Genomic DNA, 17,707 nt, shown 5'->3' with positions numbered 1-17,707 from the left:
ACAGAACAAAGCACAGGGCCTGATTTTATTCTGTAGATTTATTGCAAGGTTTGGGGTCTTTCCACTGTAACCTGATTCCTACCACTTGGCACCTCTTTTCTTGAAATGGATGGTGTGTGATGTGATGGCAATTAGCGCTTGAAGCTCAGGCACCCTTCAAAGAACATTTTTTTTCCCGCAAACAAGGAGGGACTGCAACACACGGTCAATCACAGCTTCTACGCCTTATTTTTCAAGTGGTTTTAAGCAGGATGCTATGAAGGCTGAAGTTAATTGTTATACAGAAGTAAATTTCTGAAGATGTATCATGCTCAGAGCTTACATTTGACATTTTTTGTCCAACCGCTTTTTTTTTATAAAGCATGTTCTTATGTGAAATGGCATCGGTGAATGGGACGCAGTCAGCATCCTGCGATACAGGTATCTGCAGTAGTGACCCAGCTTCATTCCATGCTTTTCATACATTGTCAGTCTTTTAAAGTTGAGCAGCAACTTTGTGATCCTTTAAGGACACTATCAGAATTTGTCAGATTTTCAGATGGGCATTATGAAAAGCTATAAAACTGTACAACCCCCCTCCTTTTTTCATAGATAAAGAATGATCTCTGTAAATAACAACCAAAGCCAGCCTGTTGATATATCTTACAACTTTCAGGTGCTTGACTTGAGCACACAGGTAGGTTCTACATCTGGAATTGTGAAAATATCTCTTCTTTATAACGGACTGAAGCAAACACTCTGTCCAGCTGATGTTCCTGTCCTTCTCCTCTCCCCAGCCCCCACAAAAAATCTCAGTCTCTGTGTTCCCAGTTTGGGATTATCTCAGAACTTGAAGCTTTAAGATCAGATGCATTTAGTCAAAGTTTTATTTTTTCTTTTCTTTGTCTAGTTTAAGGGCAGTTGTGACTGCGTTTTTTCTTAGGTTGTTTCAGTGGCTATAGTTATGAATAGTTGTGATTCAGGTTGGCAGGCAAATCTGGCAAATATAGGAAAATATGCTGAGCATCGCAAAGAGAATACTCTAAGCCAAGTGCTAGAGAGGCAAGTATCAGTCTGGATTTTAATCATTCTGCTGAGCAGGCAGATGAGATCCTGATAAAGTTAAAAAAAAGTACTGGAGAAGGAAGGAGGAGAACAGTACAGTAAACACGGCCAGTGATTCAGCCAGAATTCTGACTACGGTGAGAAGATGAGTAAACAGAACAAACTCCCGCAAATATTTGCAGTACTGCTAAATAATTGTCTTGTGTCATTGAAAATACAGAAATTGCCTATATTGTATTTCCTAACATCAGCGACACCTACTAGCTCATCCTCCCCCCCCCCCCCCCCCCCCCCCCCCCCGCTTAGAGTCTAGGCAGTTTTAAATACAGATTGACTATCCACCTCTGTGAGTATCCCTGGCAGTGTCCTAAGTAACGTGACGGTATTTAAAATCTTGTGATCTTGCCTGTGCTATCCTAAGGGATGGGGTTTAAGAACTTAATTTGGCCGGTTTGTGTTATGGCAAGTTCCCAGCAAAGTCACAGAGTCAATTGATTTTACTTTCTAGATGTTTTCCCAGGTCTCCAGATAATTTAGTATTTACACTACATAAAAAAAGCTTTTTGAGAATTTAAATAAATGATTCAATAGAATGATTGCCTGTGCACCTATTAAGAGGCTACATTAATTTCTCTCTCGGGATGACTAACTGTTAGACAACTGGTTGAAGCAAGCTGCTGAAACGGAACATATTTCTTGCAAATTGAAGGGCAGGTCTGCGTGGGCAGCTCCCTCTAGCATGTCTAGATTCCATGCTCTTTTTTTTTTTTTTTCCTCCTAGTGCATAAATTAAAAGGATTTTTGTTGAGTTTTGTTTTTTAAGCATAACATACACAAATTTCCCTTGAACTATTCTAGGGTGACTTCACGCATCTTGTCACATCACTGTTGCTTTGGGGATACGCTCAAGAGAGAAGGTATCCTCCCCTGTAGACCGGTAATCTCTCTGTATTCTGAGAGCAGACTATTTTTAGCAGAACAAATCACTTGAATCTGTTGGATAACTTGGATTGTCAGCATCTATCTTACAAAGTACCTTGTCTATTTTGTACCCTGAAGGAAAGTGAGATGAGGAGCAAAGAGTAAATAATTACTTCTTACTGCTTTAGTAGAACTTCTCTCCTCATTTTCATTAAGTAATTTTCAAATTTTATGAAGGAAAGAAAAATGTATTCCCCTTTAATGCCTCCAGCAGAATAAGAAGCTTAAAAGAGTGCAGAATTCTCTGCTTGTGCCCGAGTGCAGATGGTCAGCAGTGTCTGGGTTTTCCAAGTAACTTATGTGAATCGACAGCAAAAATGACCTGTGCTAAACCCGCTTGGTTGATTTGTTTTAATTTTATCTCTGGAGGGGCTCAGTGCAGTCGATGCAAACTTCATACAAAAGGTGTGTTTAGTGCCTGGCTTGTCAATACCCTGGTCCTCTCAGGGTCCCACCCCTGTGTTTCTACTTCAGGGTTTTGTCAATATCTTTGACATTCAGGGAGGTAAACATAGAAGCCCCAAGTTTAAGCCATAGGTTGCGTATGACTGCTATTAAACTTCGAGGTTATGTGTTGCTGCTTTGACTTACAAAACTGACCTGAAGAAAAAGCAAATTTTTACAATACAGCTGTTTTTTTGAAGCATCTATTAGGGAGGTTTGGTAAACTTCCATTCGGTAGATTTATTGCCCTGTTATGATCCCGTTACTCCTACAAGCAAAGGAACGCTGCCAATGAATGCAGCAGGTCTGGTGGCAGGGGTGCCCCAGCGGAGCGCCGGGGGGCACCTGGTCATACAGGGACCTTCCAGCCAGGCGGGAGAAGCAGGGTGCTCCAGCAGGCATCCCCTGAGCAGCAGGGGCTACAAACTTGTCAGGCTTGCTGAAGGAGTAAATGAGAGGCGTGCTTTAGAAATAAATCAAGAGTGTGTGACTGCACGGGCAACATTTGCCAGCCAGGTTCATAATGAGCTGTAACACTTTGGGACAGGAGGCTACAAACTCTTGGCTTATGGATGCGTTTTTACTGCTAATAATAATTGTTCTTTTTATGCAGCCCTCCTAGACTGATGTTAGTTGGCTTCTAGGTCAAGACAGATGCAGAGATCCCTGTCTTAAGCTGGTAACTCCATTCCCAGGATACCCACAGTGCGTGGGGTTTGCTGTGCTTGTATCTACACGCAGCAGGAGCTGAAGGGTCAGGATCTCTTCGATGGGTATCACCAAGGTTAATGCAATTCTAAGGTCTATAAATGGAGCACAGCATGAGCAGACGGCAGCGATGCCCCATGGTCGGGTCGGTGAGCGAGGCCCATCCGGCAGGTACCCGGGCAGCCTTTATGGCAGAAGGTAACACGCTGCTAATATGCGATATAGGAAGGTGCTGCACAGGAGCTCACCCAGGTGATCCAGAGGGGTGCAGCTGAGGGCCACCTACCAGCTGGGACCAATTCTGTTTGATTTTGGCTTTTGCAATGAGGGCGAGTGAGTGACTTTGTTCTAGAGGCATGCTTTCAGTGGTGTAGCCTCCGACAGGGAGCCCAGTCTTCGGAAATTATTTGAAAGGGGTGGGGGAGCAGGTTTTTTCTTTAATTTATCTTTGTGTATGAAATTAATCTTCAGCTTTTGCTGGCATAAGACAAGGTATATATGTTGCATCACCTAGAAAGTTTGGGCAGCAAAAGGTGTCCGTTTTCTTGGGGGAAGACGATAAAGCTGGAGAGGTGTGATGCAGCTTGCCAGGCCAGCCTGGGGAGGAGGGAGGCATGGGGTCCACCAAGCTGCTGGCTGAATTTCTAGGCACTAATTCAGCAGAAAAAGTGACTGCACACCTTCAGGTGAGAAAAATAACCTCTCCAGTATAGGAAGGGGTCAGAATGATTCAAATTACACAGAGAAGGGCAGGAGGAGACAGCTTTAAGAGGCAGCTGCCAGATAGTGTGTATGAGATGACAAAACCTACTCCTTTGGCTTGGACTATCTTTTTGTTACTGCTGACTACGGCAGGGCTTGCAGTGCGCTTTAATCTCTCCGTCCCCAGGAAGGTGGGGGCAGTGGGGGCTGCTAAGTGACAGCCACGGCAGGTTCAACAAACGGTGCCTCAGCAGAGCTTGGGAGGACGCCTGGGACATGGCGAAAGCACGTCCAGCCCAGGGACTGGGTCTGTGTGTGTGGCACTGCTATTGTGCTCACAGTGATTTACTCCCAGCACAGCACACAAGGCAAGCCAGATGAAAAAGAGGATTTAGCGAGAAACCAGGGAAAGCCTCCCAAGAATAAACACCCTGTAACTAAGAGCCCTGCACTGAGTAAGGCCAGAGAACTGGATACATTTCCAATGTCAGAATTAGCACCCAAGCACAAGTTTCCTTCTGGATAAAGGCACTAGCATTAATTTGAATAGATTTAAGTAAAGGTTTTGCTATTATTATGGGAAGCAAGTATTATTAATGCTAAAAAGAACTAAAAGATTCTTCTTGCATTTTAGCTCTTCCATAGAAAGAGATGCTCTGTGCTTTCTTCAATATCAAATTAACGTATTTAAATTTCTCTCTATAGTTCTTTCTACCATATGTAACAATATCTTCCATTATCCCTTCCTGTGAAACCAGAATGTTCCTTTAGTGTTTCAAATAAGTAGTAACCCGATTTGCTCACTTCGCTTATCATTCTTCTATGGCAAGACATGCAAGTAGTCTAAGCTCTGTATGATGGTAACATGCTCACCTGCTTCTGTTAAGTTCTTAAAAAACTTTAAGTTCTGTGGGTTTTTTTCCACAGACTTCTATGTAATATATAACTTCTCACATCCTTAAGTGGAAGAAAGTATCAGGTACAAGCAGAATTAGAAAATAAAATGACATCACCTCGGTTCACCTAGAACAACTGCTTGAGTGCTCTTAGAGGTAACTCTGCAAAGTAACATTTTATTTTGCTCTCCATGAGCTCAGTCCCCTGCCTGTCACAGCTCTCCCTGCCTGCCATCAGTCACTGCTCCCTGCCTGTCCTCGCTCCTGCCCAAGGACGTACCTATCGCCTGCAGCTCGATCGAGCCTTTTGTGTGGTCCAGCCCATGCACACCCGCCGCCTCCATCCAAACTTCGTGCCGTCTGAAATAAATCGCCAAGATGCACTTCACCTTACAACCAGCAAGTAGCTGGTATTGATGACAGAAGTCAAGCAGAAAGTTGTCCAGGTTTTCTTTATTTAATGTCTATTTTTTAAAAATAGAACAGTTCTAACATGTCTAAATATAAAACATGCATTATCATTCCGATTAGAAATAACCTACTATGTACACCTCCTTTTGTGGATTAGTGTTTCCTTCCTAGGGCTTTTCTTTCTTCACTTAAAGGAGGTGATTCTTTACAAGTTAGGAATATTTCCATATTCCTCTCCTGTTCTTGGATTATTGATTTGGATCTGTTTGGTCCATCTTGTTATATTTTTAGGGAGTAAATGATAACCTGAGAAATTACTGAAAAGATCAGGACACTGTCTCCTAAAAGAAAAATTGAACTATTTCTGACATAGGATAACCGAAATCGTAATTTTTTAGAAAAATTAACACTGGTGACTTTATGAAAGAAACAATGGAGGAAGTTATGCTAGAAGACTCCATCTTCATATTTATAAAAGATTATGAGGGGAGGAAACAATACTGTCTGCGTTCCATGTAAAAAGGATTCCTTCTCATTCACACATATAAGTGCTGATGGATAATTAAGTAATTTGGGAGACAGACCATGCACATGGGAAGCATTTTTAGTATTTTATGACCCCTTCCACTGACCTACGTAATTACTGTGCTGCTGGCTAACACAGCAACATAAAACCTCTGTGAACATCTCCATTATGAAGTCTAGTTCAATCCTAAATGACCTTTCTTTTTATTTGGTACACCAGGATCAAAAAAGGTTGTTAAATTCTGTTACTTCCTTCAGTGCTATTGAAGAGAAAAAGAATCTGTAAACTTTATTAAGTAATCAATTTCTGAGCCACCTACAATGTAGTATAGAAAACACAGCCAACTTGTATTTGGCAGGAACAATTCATGTCAAACCAATCTAATTTCCTTTTCCGACAGAGAAAATGGTTGAATGGATAAAAAGAAGCTGCAGATGTGACACTTTCATTGTAGTAACATCTTTAGGTGTGGCATTCTTATAAACAATAGTTATAAATCATAGACTATATTAGAATACATGGATGTTCCTTGAGCTGGAGCAAAACTTATGGGGAAAAATAGGAGTTCAGGGAATAGCTGTTAACGATTTGCTCTCAGATAAAGACAGTTTATCAGGTGGAGGTCACGAGAATCTGTCCTGGGACCTAGCCAGTATGTTCGTTTAGGCTTCCAGCTTTTGAAGGAGAAATTACATGTGTGCAATTGACACCAGGCTGGGAGGGAAAGACAGCAATTTGGAGGTTAGTCCCAATATCATCTTGAGAAACTGGAAGAGTAGTCCAAAAATGGAAAAGTTGATCAGTTACAAATGAAAAGTCTTATACCTGGGAAAATGAAATCAAGTGTAACTGTACAAAATGAGAATAACTCTCCAGGCAGCACTGCATAAAAAAATCGGACCTGCATAACTTCCTAAACTTTTCTGTATATTGACATTGTAAATTATGCAATTTAAAAAATATATAATAGCAATGATACATATACAATTTCTTGTGACATCTTTTCCCTCTGAAATGAATTTAACCCGTGTTTTTCAGAAAGGAATTTCTTGAAGTTTACCTTTAAAGTATCTGAGCTGACCCGCAAAATTGACAGGGACTAAAAAATTAACGACAGTAGAAATGGTGGAGAGAGGGGACCAAAACCTAAGACACGCACCCAGCGTAATACATACTGACTTAAAAAACATTGCAAGTAATACAGTTGCCAGTTGCCAGACTGGAAATCTGCAGGAGGTAGCAGCTGTCCCTCAATCTCTGTGCTTTGGCCAACTCATCAGCTTCCCCTCCATGCGCACTCCTAGCGCCTCACCCAAGCTACGCCCATGGGTTTTGGACTTCTGCACCACAGGAGATGATGCTCCATGAGCAGGAGTTTCTGCCATCTCTAGCACAAGTGGAAGCAAGTCAAGCAAGTGGGACAAGCCACGCTGCCGATGGCTGCAGAGCGCAGAGCTAGCCATGCCAGCGTTCAGTTCTTTCATCACAGTAACCCAGAGCTCTGCACTGCTTCAATGACCTATTTTCTGGCAATTTGGGCATCTCTGCGCCACACTATGGAGTGTGTGGAATTACGGTATTCCACATACTGCGGAGCCGTGGAACAGGACCACAGGCATGCAAGTCACAAACATCGTTAAGTGGCTCTGCTGTTCAACTGTTCAAGCCAAGGGCTGCATTACATGGACAAGGGAGACAGAAGTGCTTTATGGCTAACATAGAATTAAGATCCGTTAAAGGGTCTTGCACGTGGAAGCTGGCCTGGTCCTGTGCTAAATGGGCCGCAGGGCTAAAAAAGGACTGTAGTTTCCAAACAGTCGGTCTAGCATCGTTCCTGAGCGTTACGATCCCCTTAAAAATGAGCATGCAATTTTAAAATAAATATTATAGATGAAGATTATCTTACAAAGAACATATAATTTACATTTTTAAGCTCACACTGTTTGTTTTGATGTAACCCATAAAAGTTCCTGCTCTGCAAGGCCCAGCTGACATTTCTTATTGTCTTTAACTAGTTCCTCTCTACCTGTTTAAAGGCAACTTTTATCCTCCACCATAATCTGGAAAAAAAATCTGCAGGACAAGAACTCATCTTAAGTCTTTGCTCATGCCAGGGAGAACCTGATAGACTAGACAAGTAGCATGAATCTCTCTTGCCACTAAGAATTGTATCATTCATCCAGATATCCCTGTAAACGACAGTCACCTCAAACATTATGTGCCCTCACAGTGTTTTTAAATTCCTATAGATGTTTAAATAAACGCTTTTATCTTCTGCAGCCACACGAGTATTAATATACACAATGCTTATAGAAAGACACTGGATAAAATTATTATTTTTAGAATTTCCTCACTTCATAAAACAGTACAATAGCAAAGATGCTACAAATAACTCACTATGAACTCTTCTTATAAGCAAACAGAGGAAGTATAAGTTTAGGAAGAGACAAGGAGTTCAGAATAGACAATGTATTAAAATATTAGATTTAGTAGTTAGGAAAAAAGTATAATTTGGGTCAGTAAAAATATAAAGGATTTTATTCCATAGGTCCATTTGAAACTTGCAAAGAAATGCCTAGCACTTAATAACCATCAATGAGTCCAAGTTCTGTCTGAGATAAAAACCAACAAAAGCAGTGAGCTATTAAATTTGTGACCAGCTTTCTGACTTTTGGAAACTATTTATGCTATTACAAAAGTGGGTTTTAGTTGGATGATCTCATTTTTGTTTGAGACTCCCACCACATTATGGTGTGGTTTTAGGAAAGTGGTTTAACTTTTCTCTTCTGGAGTATTACATATTCTGTGAGTGAGGAAGCAATAAAGTCACCGCAGAGTTAAAACTGCTGGCCAGAAGTTGGCCTCGTGTGTTTTACTCCAATGCGTATGACAAGCTGAAGAGGTTTTATAAGAAACGGCGTGTCAGCCATCTGATTACCGCTGGCTTTGTATGTGCGACCTAACTAGCAGGAAATGACTGCACTGATATTAGCTAGTTAAGGTGAAAAAATAAGTGTGTTGGAAGTGGATCCTGCAGGACAGTCATCAATTACTTTTGAGGCTTACTTGAAGCGTTACTACGTTGAGTCCTATTGCTGTACGTCTGAGGACTAATTCAGCTCTCTGTAGGTCAGCGCCCTTATTTTGGACAACCTTCTGCTGAATGTGCCCAGTTCTGTCATGGATCCCTCCCAAGAAAATTGATAAACAGCTTCTAGTTTCCCTCTTGGCTATATTTCAGAAGATGTATTTGGAAACGTTCAATAAGCTACCATCAGTGATTTTTCAAGCTAACTTGCGTTCCAACATTGTGATTTTATCGGCATTTTTTGATGGACTCAAACTTACCTATAGTGCTGCAGTTCCGATTCTAGCTGCTGAATGTATATTTGCAGATGTGGCACTTCGTTAGCTTTCACTTCTAGCTCCTTCACTTTGCCGAGGCTGTTCAGGACGGCGTGCCTCGCCTCTTCAACCTTCTTCCTCATTTCTGCTTGTTCCCTCTTCAGGTTACGGTTGCAATCTTCCAGACTGACCAGAGCTTCCTGAGAGCTCTTCAGCTCTCTTTCTAACTCTTGATTGAACCTAATTGCTTCTTCAATTTGCCCATCCCTGGAGCTCCGGATGAGTTCCACTTCCTTCAGGACACTTTGAAGGCACTTGGTCTGGGAGTTGTTCTGTGTTAATGGTCTCTTATTCCCTACAAAACAGGTCCCCTCTTCCTTATGGTTAGCATGGCTTTTCCGCAGTCCTACCTATAATGAACAGGAGCAGAAAGCAGGGAGAAATTAATGTGTTTTAAAACAACTGGCAAGCAAAACACTCACATCAAGAGTGAAAATGGCTGGATTGTGTCTCACTGGAGGTTTTTTTAATGACCCATAGCTAGCTGATCAGTGACAAGTTACCTTTGTGAAATACAGAGACAAGAAAACAACCTCTGGAAAGGAGTTTTTAAATAGGTTATCTATAAATTTAATTTTAAAACTACCCATTGAAGTGGAAAATCAAGTTATTGCAAAAGTTTTTGCACAGCTTTAATGTCACTGCTATAGTCTGTCCTCAAAAGGCAACTAGTATTCTGAAAAAAAGAAAATACTTCCAGTTATGCTTTTTAAGTTGTGTTCAGTAGAAGTGAATAGAGAGCAGGCGGTGGAGTTCTGGAGCTCCAGTCTTTGCTCTTCTTCTGATTCATTCTGGGGCCTTTGGCAACTTTGTGTTTGCTTCTGACATCCTTTCACTTTTCAAATGGCAATGGTACAAGTGGCTTTCACCTGCCACACTGGATGCTGTGAAGGTGGACAGCCAGCTAATGCAAACGGCAGCATCACACGTGGAGCAGAGTCCTGCGGGTGCTGTGTTAGTGTTAAATCTAGCCAGGGCTGACCTGCCGGAACAGCAAGTGAGCTCTGCCCTTCAGCGCTTTGCCTCTTCTAGGCTATTTCATGCCAGAGTAATTTAACTGCTGTTTAGGTACGTGTATGTGTTTTGCTTGAGCTGATACAGCAGGAACAGAAACCTGCCCCAGAACTAATGGAGGAGCCAGGGACTGTTTGCAGATCTGGCTCCAACTCTGAGCCCCCATGACCATGCTCTGAAGAAAACACACTTCTGTTCCTGAGGCAAAGATCTCAGGCATCTATGGCTGAGTCACTGCACATGCTTGTGCAGGTAAGAACCCAAAAGTTCCTTCTTACTTTGCCCCCCACCCATCCCCCAGCAAGGTGTAACTGTCACATAACTGACCAGCAGCAGTTGTACGCTCAGGTTTGTTAAATCGATATCTTCCACAATTTTAGCAGGGTGGTTTTCAGCGCATCCCTGATACATAGAATGTCACACCGGTGAAAGTACATCCCTCCTTGAAGTCTCTCTGTGTAACCAGACTTTGCTAAAGATGTTGCTGCCAAAGGTGGAAGCGGGGCTGCGGGCTGCTGCCCTGGGGACCGGCCCGGGGCAGGGCAGAGGGAAGCTGGGGGGGTTACACGGGCACGCAGCGGTGGGACACGGGGGAGCGGCTGCAGGCTGAAGGAGGGAAGATGGGATGGGCTGCTGGGGGCAGCTCTGCCCGGTGAGGGGGCGCGGGGCTGGCCGGGCACAGGGGCTGCCCCCGAGGCCAGGCGGGACGGGGCTGGGGGCAGCCTGCCCCGGGGGGGTCCCTGCCCGCGGCGGGGGCACTAGGGGTCTCAGGATCCCCCCACCCCCCACGGCGGGGGCACTAGGGGTCTCAGGATCCCCCCACCCCCCACGGCGGGGGCACTAGGGGTCTCAGGATCCCCCACCCCCCACGGCGGGGGCACTAGGGGTCTCCGAGCTCCCCCCCAGCAGCCGAGCGTGCCGGCACTCACCTGCAGCGCCAGGCAGCGGGCGTCGCTGCTCTGCAGGGCGGCCCGCATGTCCTCCACCAGCTCCCGCAGGCTGCCGTTCTCCTCCTCCAGCTTGGCGATGCGGTCCTCGGCCCGCTCCAGCGCCACCACCTCCTCGTAGCACTCGGGCGGGCAGGGCCCCGCCGGCCGCCGCCCCGCCGCCTGCCCCCCGCCGCCGGGCCGCCCCGCCGCGCCGGGAACCGCCGTGTCCCTGCGGCGGCGGCGGGGGCTGCGCAGCCGGATCTGCCGCTCGATGTGCTCGCTCTCCCGGCCCAGCGGCAGGCGCGGCGCGGCGCTGCCCGCCTGGGTGCTGAAGTAGCCGCAGAGGCGGGCGTGGAACTGGCGGAAGGTGAGCTCGGCCGAGAGCCCGTCCCACAGCCCCGCGCACTCCTCGGGCTCGGCCGCCGCCGCCTCCTCCAGCCCCAGCACCTGGCACAGCGTCCGGAAGTCCTCGCCGGGGATGCGGCCGGCGCCGGCGCAGTCCAGGTGGTGGAAGATCTCCTGCAGGTACTGGTCCAGGCCGGTGGCCAGCACCACGATCTCGTTCTCCACGCCGCGGTCCAGCCCGTAGTGGTAGGCCAGGGCGCTCACCAGCCACTGCGTCCGCCGGGCCGGCCGCCCGTACGGGTCCCAGCCCTCAGGCGGCTCCATCGCGCCCGCCGGCCCCGCCGCGCCGCCCGGCCGTCCTGCCCCGGGGCGGCCCCCGCCTCGCCTCGCAGCCCGGCCCCCGGGGCGGGGCGGGACCGGGGCTCCCCCCCGGCGGGCTCTGCCCTCCCCGGGGCCGGGGCCGGTGCGTGCGGCCCAGCGGGCAGGTGCCGCTCGCTCCCCCCCGCCTGTCAGCGCAGGGGCCCCGGCCGGCCCGGGCTCCAGGCTCGTTGCCCGCTCGGGACCCGGTTATCTCCGCCTCCCCCGTGAGGCGAGCAGCGCCGGCCGCCCCGCCGTGGCTGCGCTGGCGGAGGAGCGAGGGGTCCCGCTGAACCGACGAAACCAACGGGCACCAGAGTCGGTCCTTCTGCCCGCCCGGGACGGGCCCTCCCACCCCGGCGGCTGCTGCCTGCCCGGTGTCCGCATGGATTGCTTCAGCTGTAGCCTGTGAGAGGGATGAGTGAATGCTGGGCAGGGCCCGTAGCCCCCCGCCGGGCAGGGCCCGTAGCCCCCCGGGGCAGGGCCCGTAGCCCTCCAGGCAGGGTCCATACCCCCCCCGCAGGGCCCGTACCGGCAGGGTCCGACCCCCCCCCGGGCAGGGCCCGTACCTCCCCGGGCGCGGGCCGCAGCCGCGGTCAGGGAGCGGCACCAGCCGGGCTCCTCCGCCGGCGGGACGGGCCAGGGGCGACCGCGGCACCGGCCGTGCCCGAGGCCTGGCTGGGGTGGCCGAGCTGGGGGGTGGCCAGTGGCGGGCAGGGCGGTGGGGGCGCGCTGCGGGGCCCGGCCGGCAGGCTGGGTGGGGGCAGAGATGGGTGCTCGGCGCTGGGTGCAAACGGTGGGGTGCAGGGGGTGGGGGTCCCACCCGAGGGCGTTCGGGGCACGGTAAGGACTGCGGGTGGGCTCAGGGTGCTGCTTCTGCTTACCACAGTTGCATGGGAACGTCGACTGGCTGCTGTGCGCTGCACATCAAGAAAAAGCATCCTCTGGAAGACTGTTGACCTTCCTCTTTACCAAAAATCAGATTTCTGGTTGTTCCTGTGGTAGGTGGCAGCGTCAAGGCTGGCTGGCTGAACATCTCCTTTGGGTTTTACGCTACAAGGTGCAGGTCCCCCAGGGTGCTCGATGCTTCACAGGATCAGCCTTCCTGTTCCCAAGGGCTGAGCGTTACCCACCAGCGATCTGCTGTGTGGCTGTTACCCAAAACTGTAGCGTTTGGTACCCCTGCGGTTGTTAGAAAGCTGTCCATCCCACCGACTTACCTAAAGGCTTTTTGAGTGGGTTTTTCTGATGTATTCTTGTACCTTTGAAGAGTGATTCTCCCATTTTCCTCTTGTTTGAAGTGATACATAACTTGTAACTTTTGGTTTTGATTGACTTGAGGCGTGACTGGATGAAGTGGATGCGTATATATTCCTTATTTGCCCTCATAGCTGTATGCACCTATAAAACTTTAGCTTTTCTTAGTCTGATAACGTTATTAATGCAAGAAATTTACTTAGGGTCAAAATGTCCCTGTAATGCAGCACCAAAGAGAGACCAGAAAGGCAGTAACATAAACCTTGAATGTTTTTAGCAGATACTATGTAAACCCACATCTGTTATCCACATGCATCAAACCAACCGACCCCAAACACCAACTAAAGCCTAGAGGCCAATGCAACAATCTAAATGTGTTTTGGTCTGGCTAGTTTCAATTGTAAAAATATTTATCAAGTGGAAATAATTGATTTAAAGGCTGCCAGAATCTTTGCCAGGCTATAAACCTGTCAGCGTAAATTGTACCTTAGCACCTACGGTTCCCAGTTGGGTTTCTTGGTGATGTCTCTGGATGGAAAAGAGGCATCGTTAGCAGTACTGGGGGGCATTAGGGCCTCTATCAAATTCCTCATTGCCCATCTGTTGGGCTTCTGGTTTGAAAGGACAAAGGATATCAATGGCATAACAAATCTTTGGCTTTCTCTGTTATCCCCGTGATGGGGAAATGAGAATATCAGAAATTATGTCAATTCATATTCACCAAAGTCTCATCTCTGAAAGAAAGCGGATACTTGATTGTAGCAAAATAGCCTTTGGCCGCTGAATTTTGTTTGATTCTTCAGGAGAAGCTCCAACTGTTGGGCAGTTGGGTTTTGCATCATGTTTTCTTAAAACCCAGCCACCTGACCCAAGACTCTTAAACACCAGACAACTGTGAAAACAGTTGGACCAGGGAAAACTTTAATGTCACTTCAGCCTCTCTGTGACAAAGAGGTTGCATTTGGTAGAAGTAAACTTCCCTTTTGCAGCCTGCCTTTCTTTAAAACTGAACCGGGTTGCTCCACTGTTAACATTTGTTTTTTTCCAGTGTGGTGCTCCTGATATCAGAGGTACAGAAAAGCCGGTCACAGTGTAATTATGCCTCCCGTATTTACTCCCAGCTACTGCAAGACTAAGATTTTACTCTTTACCCAGACAAGGTTTGCCAGGTCCTCGACTTACTCTCTAAACCTACTCAGGGAGATGGCAGCATTTTAGTTAAGTATTCAAGGAATTTTTCTTTGCTAAGTCGTTCCCAGTTCTGGTAGTGCATTCAGTGCACCCAGTGGCAGCATGAAAAGTATCTTGAAGGAGTCCCAGCTGTAGAAAGAGCTGATGTGAAAGCAGGATCTGAACAGAGTGGCTCTTTCTACAGTGCTGTGGTAATAGTTGGAAATTAGAAGTATATTAAATTACTGCTTATGAAATTACTTAACTGGATATTTTTATTTTAAGATGGTAAAAGGTGCCACGATCAAACTCAAGCTTGTTTGCCAACACCATTGATGGAATAATGTTTTAAATTTTATTAGGTAGCCATGAGATTAGTTAAGACATGTAAACTATAGAAAAAACCAGCTTGAACTCAAGTTAAATAGATTTTATTTCAGGGTTCATATGTGTTCCAGGACCGAGGATCAGCACAGTTTGTGTTTATGTCTGATGTTCCAGGGTATTGGTAGTCTGGTCTCATTTGTGCGGTGGGTTGTTGTTTAGTACACAGAGGCGGCCAGGACTGCAGGACTGTGGAAGATGCTCGTCTTGCGGGAAAGATCACTTCATTACAGTAAAAAAAAAAAAAAATTATTCCTACCAGACTTTCTGCTATCAAGAAGAAAAGTGAAAAAAGTGAAAATGTAGTGCTAAGGACCGAAAAATTGTCTTCCAAACCCTTCCCAACAAAGTCATGCTGTGATATTACTGATCCTTTAAAAACTGTTTTTTCTGCAAGAGTTGCTTTCAGAAGGAACTTCAGAGAGAGTTAAAATAATGTTAGTGGTGCAGCATTGTTCTTGGCACGTTCTTGAAGTTACTTGTAACTCCAGAAACGTTGGGCGTTGTCTTTTTGTTTGTTAGGTCCAGAGCATTGGGACAGCTCTGTGTTACAGTTTTCCTTCTCTGTCTCACTGTAATTGAGCATTCCTCCCTATCTATCATGTCATTCTGCTCCTGCCTGCAGCATGTTTTCATCGAATACTTATACAAACAGGATTTTAGACGTACACATCCAGTGAGTGTGTAGGTATTTCTGATAAACTGTGCAGATGTTCTGCATGTTTAGTGATGTGAAGAGCGTATGGGTGGATACAGGGAAGAGTTTCACTCATGGATATAGGGAACCTTAGTAAGCTTCTGAATGTAAGGAAAACATCTATGTTAAAACTGGACAAGAACTGGCAATCTCCCTTGCTTCGGAGCTGCTGGGAAACCAGTGGGATTAACAAAAGACCTTATTTAAGTGCAACTTGTTTTTTATCCTGAATGGTATTGCTAATTAGATTGTGGCCTTTCTCTTGGCATAAACTATTTAAAGGGAAGAAACGATGTGTTATGTAGTCTGCAGAGGAAACAGCTGCAACTCTCTGAATAACCAGGTGTTGTATTTGACATTTCTTAGCTATTCAGCATCTGGAATAGTTTTAAAACTCTTCTATAGTAATTAGAAAAGAGAAATCTACTGCTTTCAACTTTTATTTAGTGGTGGTCATGGGGTAAATGTTTCTGTTTTATGAACAAATCTTTGGAGTAAATGGAGGGGGGAAAGTGGAAATTCACAATAGGATAAGCGAGAGCAGAATTTGGCTGGCAGTGCCTCAGTCAATGTTCCTGCTGGCTTTCTGTTCCTCTGGCTGCTGTTTGCCAGCAGGTCCTGTGCGGGCTGTAGGGAGCAGGCGTGACCTGAGCCTCTGCCGCAAGGTTTTGACTCCTGTTAAGAGTGTGTATCTAAATTACCACAGAAAAGTATTTTCTTTCTAGAACACTGATGCTGTCTTAATTTCTACTGTAAATTAGACTGTAGATTCTCTGGATAAGTGTGTATTATTTAGACTTAGCCTTTACAGAGCACTTTTTCTCCTGGATATTCGTAAATATCAGAGATTACTAAGTCTGTGTGTAGAGGTAAGGGAATGGAGGTACAGTGACTCTAAGGAGCAGATGCAAGGAGGGTGATGGAAGCCTCAGCCTTGGTGTTGAGACCCATTTTGCGTCAGTCTGGCTGTTCCCGTGACATCTAGAACCTGAAACCCCTGGAAAATCAGAATCAGCTTCCTTATGAGTGAGTGGGACACCTTAGCATACGTTCCCCCCAGCAGGCATGCTGGACAGAGTGCTGTGTAGTTCGACAGCACAAAGAACCTGGGTGTCCCCTACTCCTTGTAATTCCGAGGTTTTATCTGCTTTGCTGAGGATTTGCAGCGCCGAGCCTTTGCCCGAAGGAGTTGCGAGGGTGAGTTTCTGGCCTGATGGTTTGAGCTCTGCCAGCAAGCGGGGAGCGCGTGCCTGGTCACGGCCTGCCAGGACTCTTCATACCAAAGCAGATCTTCAGACTGTCTTTCCCGTCGAGCTCATCAATCTTGAACTCCTTCCACCGCTTCAGCAGGAGGAGTGGGGAATGCCCCCGCGCTCTGCCTAAGGCACAGTCCTGGCGGTTCGCTGGGTCTCGCTCCTGCTGCTCTCCTCATGTCTGTGCTTGCAATGAGAGTGTTGCCGTTGGGACGCAGTCCCGTTTGTCAGGTCCCCTGCAGGTGTAGCTACCTGTCATGGTCCACTCAGTGGACTCGTGATGGTTCGTTTACTATGATCTCGAAGCGCAAAAATCAAGGCGACCACACCGAGGGGTTATACTTCAATCAAACAGCACAATTTTATTGTCTGCCTGTAAAGCGGCATGTGATAGGTAGAAAGACAGAAAGTGAAGAAAAGATAAAGTAAAAAGAAAAAGGAAAGAGGATTATAGCTACCACCACGGGTCCAAGGTGTCCCTATGGTTCCAGGTCCAGGCAGCGTCCCGCCGGTCCTTCCGATTGTCATGACCCTTGGTGGGGAAGGTCTCCTGAAATTCGGTTGCTAAGGAATCCTCTTTTATGCCAAGCAATACACGTTGCTCCTCCTCTGGCCCATGGATTGTTGTCAGTCTCTGCCTTCTTGAGCCAGGTTATCACACATGTTCTGGTTCGTTGTAACAACAACAGTTGTTATGCGACCTTATCGTAGTTGTTCCTTCCAGTGCCGGGTATCAGGGAGCGGCATAGTACTCCTATGAGTAGATATGTATATACTCCTATATAGTACTCATAGACATAGAATAGAGTACCATGCAGTTCTCCTTCAGGGTCACTGGGTCCCGGTGTCCATGAGGACCACATTCCATCTCCAGGTCTCTGTTAGCAATGCTGAGACAATATCACTCACTTTAGACCAGCTCTTACACTACCGCACGCGTGATCGGGGGGCTGGAGCGGCAGGCTGGCGTCTGGGATCTGGGTCTTGATCTGGCGTGGGTGTGAAAGGAGCACCAAGCTGTTCAGTCATTGTAATATTTGGATCCTTGCGGGCTTTCATGTGCTTTTGCGTTTCGTATGAAAAATACAGGTGCTCCCACTGTGTTTGTCTGAAAGAGAGTTAGCAACCCCCCTCCGTGAAGGCAGAGGTGGGAATGGCACAGGGGAACTGTGTGTTCATGGAAC

General features: G+C 46.8%; 2 protein-coding genes across 2 annotated transcripts in view; one reads left to right on the top strand and one right to left on the bottom strand.

The window, feature by feature from the left end:
* Positions 1 to 11,777, bottom strand: part of EFCC1 (EF-hand and coiled-coil domain containing 1) — a 59,575-nt gene extending 47,798 nt beyond the window's left edge. The window contains exons 1-2 of the mRNA XM_040589354.1: positions 11,061 to 11,777; positions 9,061 to 9,467 (exon numbers count right to left, since the gene is read on the bottom strand). Of these exons, the coding sequence (XP_040445288.1) occupies positions 9,061 to 9,467; positions 11,061 to 11,729 (1,076 nt within the window). The 5' untranslated portion in view covers positions 11,730 to 11,777. The remainder of the gene's footprint in view (positions 1 to 9,060; positions 9,468 to 11,060) is intronic.
* CFAP92 (cilia and flagella associated protein 92 (putative)) overlaps positions 11,493 to 17,707 on the top strand; it is a 40,522-nt gene continuing 34,307 nt past the window's right edge. Inside the window, exon 1 of the mRNA XM_040590518.1 lies at positions 11,493 to 11,585. The gene's annotated coding sequence lies outside the window, so the exon portion shown is untranslated. The remainder of the gene's footprint in view (positions 11,586 to 17,707) is intronic.

The sequence above is a fragment of the Falco naumanni genome, chromosome 4 (genome assembly GCF_017639655.2).
Source record: "Falco naumanni isolate bFalNau1 chromosome 4, bFalNau1.pat, whole genome shotgun sequence".
Lineage (NCBI taxonomy): Eukaryota > Metazoa > Chordata > Aves > Falconiformes > Falconidae > Falco > Falco naumanni.
The sequence above is the reverse complement of the archived record's forward strand: the minus strand, read 5'-3'. Positions and strand labels throughout refer to the sequence as shown.